This window comes from Polistes canadensis, unplaced genomic scaffold, assembly GCF_001313835.1.
Source record: "Polistes canadensis isolate GaletaPanama2010 unplaced genomic scaffold, ASM131383v1 scaffold_177, whole genome shotgun sequence".
In the NCBI taxonomy this organism is placed as follows: Eukaryota; Metazoa; Arthropoda; class Insecta; order Hymenoptera; family Vespidae; genus Polistes; species Polistes canadensis.
In genome coordinates this window covers 70285-80750 of record NW_014569724.1, presented here as the reverse complement: position 1 = coordinate 80750, position 10466 = coordinate 70285, and the positions used below count along the sequence as shown (strand labels likewise).

The following is a 10466-nucleotide window of genomic DNA, read 5'->3' as shown; positions in this document are numbered from 1 at the left end:
TTATTATTTATATATATATATATATATTTATTATTTTTTTAATTAATAAATTAATAAGATTGATAATTGATACATCAATTTAATTGTCACCTGACTATTTTCTCAGCTTTATCGAACGTTTGAACAATCTCGTCCTTAAACGGAAGTGATACCGTGATTGGTCTCGAGCTTGGATACAAGTAACTAGCTTCGAAATGATGACCACCTCTTCCTTTGCCAGGAATTTCTTCGGGTTCATCGACAACGTCATACTTGTGATTGGCATATACAATGCTGCTACTCGAAGATCTCATTGAAACGGGAACACTTCGAGGTGGTAAATAACTATGCACGATAGACGGCAATTTTGTTGGGCTTGTCATTAGTATTCCGCACGTCATGTAGATGCACGTTACCTGAATTAAATCAATGAAAAGACCATTGGAAAAGAAATCGACGAGAAAATAACATTTTATTTTTATGATGACCTTTTTCAAAACACTATCCGACGATTAAAAATAAATCTTAATAATGTTATTTCAATCTTACTTAATGATCTAACTTTGGTAAATTATTGTTTAAACCGTTCGTAACATTCTTGATATAATTGAGTATTAAAAATCCTTTGAAGGTAACCGTACTCCTATTGACATGTATTTGGATTTATTAGGGGTATATCTTGTCCTTAATTATACTAGGAATGTTTATAACCCTCTTATAATGAATTACATTGAAACTCGACTATTATAATTTATCAGAAATTGAATAAAATCTCATATACTTTGAAATCACTTTGCTGTGTAAAGAATTTATGATTGTGACGAGTATAAATAAACGAGTACAGCTGGATCGAGTTATTATATCTGTATACAATTCTTAGAAAAAGTTATATATTACCAAGAAAAAGAAGAGTATTTCTTTGGATGCGTGGCCCATCATCCGACACTATCTTGAAAAGAACTAAAACGTCTGTAGGCACTTCGCGTTCCATTTATACCGTAGGACGTTTCGTTCGCTAAGAGCTAAGCCTTGTCTAAGGCAGGAAGTACATACAACGACTACATATCTATCCACTCGAAAGATTTCATCGCTTTCCCTTTTCGGTTTCCAACCAAACGCCACCGGACCGACCCCTTGTGTGTTGCACTTTTAATGTGTTCCGACATTACTTTAAAAACGAATTAAATGTTTCATTATTATATTGCCTTGATCGGAATTAACGGGTGGATACCTTTTGCTTTTTATTATCACACAATTATCTATATTATTACGGTCAAATAATATTCATTATATTGTATTTTAAATGTCATTTAAAATATATATATAAATCGATAAAATTTGTAAAATATTATTCATTTGAAATTGCACGCCATTAACTAATTACTAGTTCTAATTTCTATGTTCTATAGATCGACAGTATATAAAGCCGAGACAATATCACTAGGATATAAACGTAATTTATCGATAATTGAGGTTTTCAACACAGTTCTATTCCACGGAGAGAGCATGTTGGACATTCATCAATATTCAATTAATATGCGATATATGAGAAATATTAAATTCAATCAGAGTGAAAATTAACACTTCAAAAATCGCAATTTCATGTATACAAGTATGTATAACTAATATTACAATAAATGATATTTTATTATTCATATTTCTACTTTAATTTTATTTAAAATTAATAATAATTTAACAATTAAATTCACAATCTTTAATTTACATCAAAAAGATTGAATATAACAAACAAAAATAATTTATTTATTTAGAAATTTATCACAAATGGAAATTTAATTAATGATCTATACGAATAATTATAGATCAATATATAGAGTGCGCTATGTTCTTATATGCGCTTTTATCCTTTGTCGATAAGTTAGGTTTCTCTATAAAAACTCATAAGATAAAATAATTTTGACGAGCCATCTGATGCCAAATGGAAGTAAACTTTCTGGACATGTTCCTAAAAAATTAGGATTATCACCATCTGACTGTTATTTATTTTATGTTCCCGCAAAAACTTTTTACCAGATATTATATTTGTATAAGACAAACCGAGAGTTGATGATTATTAGAATTTAATTATTATTAAAAATGGATATTGGAGATTCACAATTACATCGGTTGCGTATAACAGATGAAATAGGAACAAAATGTCAGAAATTATTTCAAGATTTTCTAGAAGAGTAAGTTCTATTATTATACAATCATTTTAAGAACAAAATTGTTTATCAAATTATTCACACACACAAAATTTTCATTGTTTCTTCTAATAAATTCTTTTAGAATTACTTTATATTGATGTTGAATGTTAGGTTTAAGGAAGATGGTACTGTCAAGTATGTGGAAGCCGCTAAAGAATTAATAAGTCCAGAACGCAGTACTTTGGAAGTATCCTTCGATGATGTTGATTCATATAATCAAGCATTATCTACAACTATAGTTGAAGAATATTACAGGTTACTATAAAATCAATTTATCTGTTCATACAAAGATCTCTGATAAAAAGCATAACTTAATAATATATGTACTATTTATTTTATTTAGAGTGTATCCATTTCTTTGTCAAGCGGTGTCAAATTTTGTAAAAGATAGAGGAGAACTGAATAAAGATAAAGAATGTTATATTAGTTTTGTCGACGTACCAACAAGACAAAAGCTTAGAGAATTGAATACGACTAAGCTTGGAAGTCTCATTCGTATATCGGGACAAGTTGTGAGAACGCATCCTGTTCATCCTGAATTAGTACTTGGTACCTTTATTTGTATGGATTGCAATGCAACTATTAAAAATATAAAACAACAGTTTAAGGTAAATTCAAAAAAATATTTTGTTAACTGTATTACTTGTGTATCATATATCAAATTAATTATAAAAATTTATATTTATAGTTTACGAATCCAACGATTTGTCATAATCCTGTTTGCAGTAACAGACGTCGATTTATGTTAGATGTGGACAATTCCGTATTCATAGACTTTCAAAAAGTAAGAATGCAAGAAACGCAAGCAGAATTGCCTAGAGGATGCATTCCACGTTCTCTTGAAGTTATTTTAAGAGCGGAAATAGTGGAAAGCGTACAAGCTGGTGACAGGTATTTTTATAATTGTCTATTGAAAATATGTAAACCTTATTTTTACATGTATTTTCATTTATACTTTTTGTATTACAGATATGATTTTACTGGTACGTTAATAGTAGTACCAGATGTAGGTGCATTATCTTTACCTGGTATAAGATCAGAGCCTATGTCAAGACATAAACAGGGTGATCAAGATGAGGGTTTTACAGGACTTAAAGCACTCGGTGTCAGAGATTTAACATACAAAATAGCATTCCTTGCTTGTAGTATTACAGCAACAAGTCTTAGGGTGATTGATAAATGTTATTAGAAATATTAAAAATGTTAAAAGTTACAATTAATGCTAATATTTAATTTAATTATAGTTTGGTGGACATGAAATGGTTATGGAAGAAATATCCCAAGAAATGATGAAGAAACAAATGACCGAGGGAGAATGGAATCGAATATATGAGATGAGCCGTGATAAAAATCTTTATCAAAATCTATCAACCAGCATGTTTGCTGCGATACACGGTAATGAAGAAATTAAAAAGGGAATAACGTTAATGCTTTTTGGAGGAGTCGGGAAAACTACGGAAGAAGGAACGTCGTTAAGAGGAGACGTCAATTGTTGTATAGTTGGAGACCCAAGTACTGCTAAATCACAGTTTCTTAAAAGCGTTACTGATATGTCACCTAGAGCAGTTTACACATCTGGTAAAGCATCTAGCGCCGCTGGTTTAACTGCAGCTGTAGTCAGAGACGAAGAGTCTGGAGAATTTGTAATTGAAGCTGGTGCTTTGATGCTTGCCGATCATGGCATTTGTTGCATCGATGAATTTGATAAAATGGATCCTAGAGATCAAGTAGCCATACACGAAGCTATGGAACAACAAACAATTTCATTGGCTAAGGTAAATAAAAAGAAAAGTAAAATAGTCTATTATTTTATATTTATTATATATTTATTATATATTTATACGCGCGCGTTCCAAATTTGTAGGCAGGCGTAAGAGCGACTTTGAATGCTCGAACATCTATACTGGCGGCAGCTAATCCTATCGGTGGTCGTTACGATAGGAAAAAATCATTGCAACAAAACATTTTATTATCAGCACCTATTATGTCAAGATTTGATCTTTTTTTTATTTTAGTAGACGAATCTAACGAGATAATAGATAATGCTATCGCTAAAAGAATAGTTGATTTACATTGCGACAATATACAAGATATCGAGGTCATATATACTCAAGCTGAAATTATAAGATATATTAACTTTGCGAAATACTTCAAGCCCGTTCTAAGTCAGGTGAGCATTTTTGGAAAAAAATGAAAATTTACTTTGTGCTATCTGATTTATTAATTGATTCATAAAAATATTCAGGAAGCTTCAGAACTGTTGATAGAATGTTACACAACAATGAGACAAAGGACAGGTAGTGGCTCAGGAAAATGGAGAGTTACAGTAAGACAATTGGAAAGCATGATCAGATTATCAGAAGCATTAGCTAAACTCGAGTGTGTAGATGAAGTTACTGTTAAACATGTTAAAGAAGCTAAACGTTTGTTGAACAAAAGTATCGTTACGGTTGAACAACCAGATATTGATTTAGAAGACGTAGACATGGAAGCAAACTCAGGTGTGAGAATAGATGATCCACCACCACTTATGGCTGCGTTCAATGAGATGGATCAGGATGATAATAATGCGCCTACTTCGCGTAAGTTTAATTATCTTTTTATATTGATATACAAAAAAGATAACAATAAAAAAAATTAATTATCTTATCACAGCAACAACCGAACAACCAGAAATACAAAAGAAAAAGCTTACCATGTCATTTGAGGAATACAAAAATTTGTCGAATATGTTAATACTTTACATGCGAAACGAAGAAGCTCGCGTTGAAAGCGAAGGTAAACATTTTTTTTACGCTTTAAATTAAGTTCTATTATGTTAATTAGAAATTTAATGTTTGTTCTGTTTTTTATACAGGTGATGGTAAAGAAGGTGGAATACGTAAATCCGATTTGGTTGTGTGGTATCTCGATCAAATACAGGATCAAATAGATTCTGAAGAGGAATTATTAGAGCGTAAAAATTTCATTGAAAAGATTGTCGATAGATTAACTTATCATGTATGTATCAGAATATTTATTAATCTATTTCTAATGTTATCAGTTTAATCATACTTATTATTATTTTTACAGGACCAAATTATTATACCTCTTACTACGAAAGATTTAAAAAGCAAAAGTAAAGAAGTCGAGGAGGAAAAAGAGGATGATCCTTTGTTAGTTGTACACCCTAATTATGTTTTAGATGTGTAATAGTTTTTTTAATATTATCAGTAACAATTTCATACAAATCCAAGTGCCTTAAAATTGCTGAATATTTTTATACCTTTATGATATTTTGTAATAATCAAAAGATATCTGTATGAAAGAAATAAAACAATATGTTTTTTTTTTAACAATAAACAAATTATTTTTTATTTAAAATTATAATCAGAAAAATGTGGTGTACATTTCTACGAAAATTTTTAATAATTATTACCTCTAATAAAAAAAGGTGATAATGTTAATTGTTTCTTCTTAAACGTATGTTAATTGTCTGATAAATTAACGATGCGTTTGAAGTGGGTCAACGATTAGAACAGTTTAGTTTATTCAGCGATGTTACTCTCCTGTTAGAATTGCACATTTGATCTTACTAAATAGATTTTATTTATAAATTGAAATGAAATGTTTCGTTAAAAAGTCGTATTATGTTAGAAAATTGAATGCGGCAAGATAAATTGAAGAAAGTATATCTTTTATCTGTACCTACAAAGTTTTACGAGTTAATAAAAACAATGTACACATTTTTATCGTCTTAATACTTATCTTCATGTGGTGGGGTAATCTAGAACAGTGATTAAGAGGACTCAGGTGTTGTCAGAAGATGATGTTCTTTATGCGAATTCACGATGCCTGAAGAAAAACTTCGTACTCTTTCTTACAATGAGGTAAATTAAACTTGTAATTTAAACAAAAAAAAATACATTTAAAACAATTATTGTTACCCTCATTAATTGATTAAATTTAAATTCACCGGTGGATATGAAAAAATTTCAATTGAAAACTCTACAAAATAAGTTATTATTTAATAAATAATATAAATAAAAAATAAAAAAATTACGTGCGCGCGCGCGATTAATTTATTTGATATTTAATATAATTATTAATTAGGAACGTCCGCGTGGTGCATGCATCGGTGACTTTGTTCTTTTGAAAAATGTGTTGTCGGAAAAGAACAAGCCGATTTGGGTTCCCTTACAATTATTGGATGCTTTATTACGAGGCTACGGGCAAGTGAGTGAAACCATTTATTACAAAATATTGATTATGATTAATTAAGTAGATAAAAGCCTTTTCAAGATGCCATGAATTCAATAAGCAAGAGACAACACACTTTAGATCTAACTTTATCTAAATCGAAATATTTATATAATCTATTAGGTCGTGTTTGCTAATAATCCACTAAGTGGATTATTAATAGTAATCGCTTTAGGAGCAACGGCACCAAAGATCTTGGCCTTTTCTACTGCTACTGGTTTTCTAGGTCTTTTACTTTCCATGGTACGTGCACGATATCAATCATTTTTACATAATAATAATAATAATAATAATAATAATACAAATATTTCTCGTGTCATGCGTTCGCGCAGTTTAGAAAAGAAAAAATAAAATATTACGATTTATCATTTACACATGCAATATTTTTCGCTCATGATTATTATCTTATTTGTTTATAACGCGTCATCCGAAAAGTTGACACAATTATTCTGTCGCAATGCGCAAATTCTCGATCATAATTTAGATTTTGTTTTGTTTTGTAATATTTCATTTGCAGCTGATGAAAGATTCTCAACAAGTTATAGAAAATGGATTGACGGTGTTCAATCCACTTTTAGTCGGTGCACTGTCAGCCGGTTTGGTACCAAATTTATATGGCGAATTCGATGCTTTTAGTTATTTGCTTATACTCATAGGAACAATAACGAGGTGAGAATAATTTTATGAACATTGGAATAAAATGACGAATTATTTTAACGATTCAGAGATAGGTAATTCGGCTGATAATGAATTTTTTCAGTGTTTATCTGACTCGTTCTTTGGGAAACAATGAAATTCCGAGTATAACGTGGCCTTTTAATCTGGTCGAATTAGTATTACTTTTTATTCTAACAATGCAAGATAACTTAGTCGATTCGTTAAACATTCAAGCAATGGTAAATATGAATAATAACGAAATAATTGAAAATAATTCTCTGCGCCACAGTGATCGAGAAAAATTCCCCCTGAAAAAAGAGATCACCCCCCGTCGAATCGTATTTCTTGAACAGAAATATCTACATTTCGCGACCAAAGCAACACAATTATTTTGGAAAAGGGCTTCCCATTTTAGAGTATATATATATATATTTCACGAGGGAAAATACAAACCCTAGCAACACCCTCACGCAAACGGGTATAACTTTCCCTCTAGTATTGATCAAGCTCGGTCAGAATTTCGGTTGACAATGATATTCCTTCAACTTGGATTTCGGACCAACGTCAATACTCATCTATTTTTTTTCTTTGTTCTTTTCTTTGCAAATATTTTGTATCGATAATAATTTAAAAAGAAAAATAAATCAAATAAAATATTAGAATTTGTGTGAAGGAGAATGCGATTGGAGAATATTAGGAAAATTGTATAAAATAACAGAAACATATCACTATGGCGTATGAGGAACTGTGTACAAACTCGAGATGTTGCTGCTAGCTACTTGTACTTTATATTCTCGTTGTTTCGAGGACAATGCAACAAGTGATGGAAGGACAGACGATGCCAGTTTTATCACAGCAAATGTAACAGATGTTAACGTCGACTGGGGAATGGTAAAGATCAACTATCTCTTCTGTTTAACTCGATTTCAATGCATTTTGTTCTTCGAACTCGAATGTATACAACCCCACCTCGATCAAAGGATCGGTACATTTTCAAAACAATTAATTATTCAACAGTATAAACGGAATATTTTCATTATTTTTCTTGTTCTTATAACAGATCTTCCGGGGTATGGTCGTCTCGTCATCCCAAGTATTCGGCGTTGACAATATTGCAGCAGGAGCTACTATTTATTTGGCAGTTTTAGTTTATTCTCCAACTACTGCTGGATTTTCTTTCGCAGGTGTATTTATTGGCACACTAACAGGTACGTGTATGTACATCCTTTTAAACATTAATTACTATTCGTTGTTGAACTCTCGCATACCTAACTACAAGCTTATTTTCTTAGGCTTAGAATTTAGGGTACCACACAATGAGGTATTCTCAGGATTGTGGGGATTCAACAGTTTCTTGACTGGCGCCGCCTTAGGGGGTAATTTATTCGTACTTAATGTACAAACTGCTGTTGCAACCCTCGTAGCCATCGTTTACACTGTAATACTTCAATACGTCCTACGAATTCTATTAGGAAAGGTAAATTGAATATCGTTAAAACGATACGATAGGTAATCGTATTAAATCGTAATCGTATTTTCTTTTACAGATCGGTTTACCAATTTTAACGTTACCCTTCGCAATAAGCACGAGTTTGTTCGTAAAATTGCGTAGCGCGTCGTCGGATTCAATATTTCCTAAACCACTGCAGTATTCTTATCCCGAAAAACAACGTCAAGATTATATTACATATAGAAAGAACATCAAACAAGATAGCGTAGGTATAATTAAATTTATTTTCATTATAAAATATCTAACATACAAGATTTTATTTGCAATTTTCTTTTTTTTTTTTATATATATATAACTCATTTTCATTACCTCGCCGAATGAATCATCACAAGATAAACAGGTAAATCGCATAGGATCTATTAATAATACTCTCAAATTTGATAAATACGTAAATAATAATAAGATCGAAGTATTATCAAAATCACTCCCACTTGAGTGATAATAGCAAACACCGGCTATGATATCTGTGTAGTTACGTTTTGAAATATTTCCAGTATTCCTCTCAGTCGGTGTATCTTCGAAGTCATAGCAACGCATGTATCTAATCGGTAAAGTTAAAACAAGCATCGAGAAATGCATCTTCATCCTATCTCTATTTATTTTTCATACATCAAACATTACTTCTCTTGAAATAAATAAACACACAGGAACACGCGCAAACATACATAAGATTAGACTGAAGTAAAGCTTTTAATTGGAGATGTCTATGTATCATCATGATCATCATCATCATCGTTATCGTCATCATCATCACCAACGTGGCAGCATCCCCCAAAGAGGGAATGAAAACCACGCCCTTTTGGAGCTGGCAGCTCCGAACAAATTGATTTTACCCTTAGCAAGTTATTCACCTTATTTTGTAGGAGGAGTTTGAGAGAGAGTTAAAGTTTCTCTTTTGATACGGGTTAGAAAAGGATAGCCGATTTAGGTTGGATGTTAAGCGTCGAAGTTAAGCTTAACTCGTAAAAAAGGGGTGAAACGAAGTATTCAAAAGATCAACTTCTGCGCTTTTCGGTTAAAAAAAATCGACCGGAATTTAACGAGTTGTTTTTTTCTATTTTAATCTAGGTCGAGGATTCCGAGATGGACCCTGCGCTTCCTTAGAATCAGCAGATCAAATAAACTGCTTCTTGGAATTTAATAAAATATGTTATGTTAGGTAATATTTATTGTATTTGTTATTTTGTATCGGAAAAAAAGTACGGAAGGAAGATCGATAATAAGTCTACGTTTTTGTTTGATCTTTCGATAAGTCACGAATAAGAATTTTTCTTGGATAGGAAGATTTGATAGTTCCATCAAAGTGGAATATCTAAAATGATTTTTATTGCTTCAACAATTTCACGGATGAACGAGAAAAATTTGGAATAAACGGAAATAGATCGATACTTTGATCGACATTCCGTGTGTTTACGAAAAGATTGCTTATCCTCGAAAAGAAATTCTAATCTTGGAAAAAGATTTTCTACTTCTTTTTCCCATAGAATATACATGTTTATTATATATGTATAAAATCAAAGTAGGGACGTGCTAATCTACTTATCACAGAAACGCTTAGAAACTCCGACGTTAAATTCGCGAATTAAATTCGGGAACATTTGAAGAATAAATCTGGAACGATAAATATTTGGATGAAATGCACTAGCAAGTAAAAAGCCACAGGTCGATCGATCAAATTTCTAAGACCTACTACTTTCACTTCACTTGCTTGGTATATAAATTCAGTCATGATATTTTATTGGCTAACTCGTGAGATTTGCAACACGTGCACAATGCAATCTTTCCATTTGGATGGTCAAATATCGATTTTACGATACCCACAAAAAACGTTCATCTTCTGCGCGACATAAAAACGGTGTTCCTCCCATTGGCATCGA

General features: G+C 31.5%; 3 protein-coding genes across 3 annotated transcripts in view; 2 read left to right on the top strand and 1 right to left on the bottom strand.

Moving 5' to 3' along the window:
• LOC106789315 overlaps positions 1-940 on the bottom strand; it is a 1540-nt gene extending 600 nt beyond the window's left edge. The window contains exons 1-2 of the mRNA XM_014753414.1: positions 877-940; positions 91-395 (exon numbers count right to left, since the gene is read on the bottom strand). Of these exons, the coding sequence (XP_014608900.1) occupies positions 91-395; positions 877-918 (347 nt within the window). The 5' untranslated portion in view covers positions 919-940. The remainder of the gene's footprint in view (positions 1-90; positions 396-876) is intronic.
• A 1045-nt stretch (positions 941-1985) lies between these two features.
• LOC106789333 (DNA replication licensing factor Mcm6) lies at positions 1986-5521 on the top strand. Its single transcript, XM_014753451.1, has 11 exons — positions 1986-2165; positions 2295-2438; positions 2527-2791; positions 2872-3074; positions 3153-3351; positions 3428-3958; positions 4048-4353; positions 4429-4765; positions 4839-4961; positions 5041-5183; positions 5256-5521. The coding sequence occupies exons 1-11, from the start codon at positions 2074-2076 to the stop codon at positions 5373-5375; spliced, it is 2463 nt and encodes an 820-aa protein (XP_014608937.1). The 5' UTR covers positions 1986-2073; the 3' UTR covers positions 5376-5521.
• Positions 5522-6013: 492 nt separating this feature from the next.
• Positions 6014-9747, top strand: LOC106789314 (urea transporter 2-like). Its single transcript, XM_014753413.1, has 10 exons — positions 6014-6052; positions 6276-6398; positions 6546-6665; positions 6940-7091; positions 7183-7318; positions 7842-7970; positions 8140-8287; positions 8372-8556; positions 8627-8794; positions 9658-9747. Exons 1-10 carry the CDS (start codon positions 6014-6016, stop codon positions 9691-9693), a joined length of 1236 nt encoding a protein of 411 aa, XP_014608899.1. The 3' UTR covers positions 9694-9747.
• The last annotated feature ends 719 nt before the right edge of the window (positions 9748-10466 follow it).

Bases quoted from the DNA above. Each gene is read 5' to 3' on its own strand.
- LOC106789314 (XM_014753413.1), top strand. From the start codon at position 6,014: ATGCCTGAAGAAAAACTTCGTACTCTTTCTTACAATGAG. The intron at 6,399-6,545 runs GTGAGTGAAACC...ATAATCTATTAG, and splicing joins TATTACGAGGCTACGGGCAA to GTCGTGTTTGCTAATAATCC. The intron at 7,092-7,182 runs GTGAGAATAATT...GAATTTTTTCAG, and splicing joins CTCATAGGAACAATAACGAG to TGTTTATCTGACTCGTTCTT.
- LOC106789333 (XM_014753451.1), top strand. From the start codon at position 2,074: ATGGATATTGGAGATTCACAATTACATCGGTTGCGTATAACAGATGAA. The intron at 2,439-2,526 runs GTTACTATAAAA...TATTTTATTTAG, and splicing joins ATAGTTGAAGAATATTACAG to AGTGTATCCATTTCTTTGTC. The intron at 4,766-4,838 runs GTAAGTTTAATT...ATCTTATCACAG, and splicing joins TAATAATGCGCCTACTTCGC to CAACAACCGAACAACCAGAA.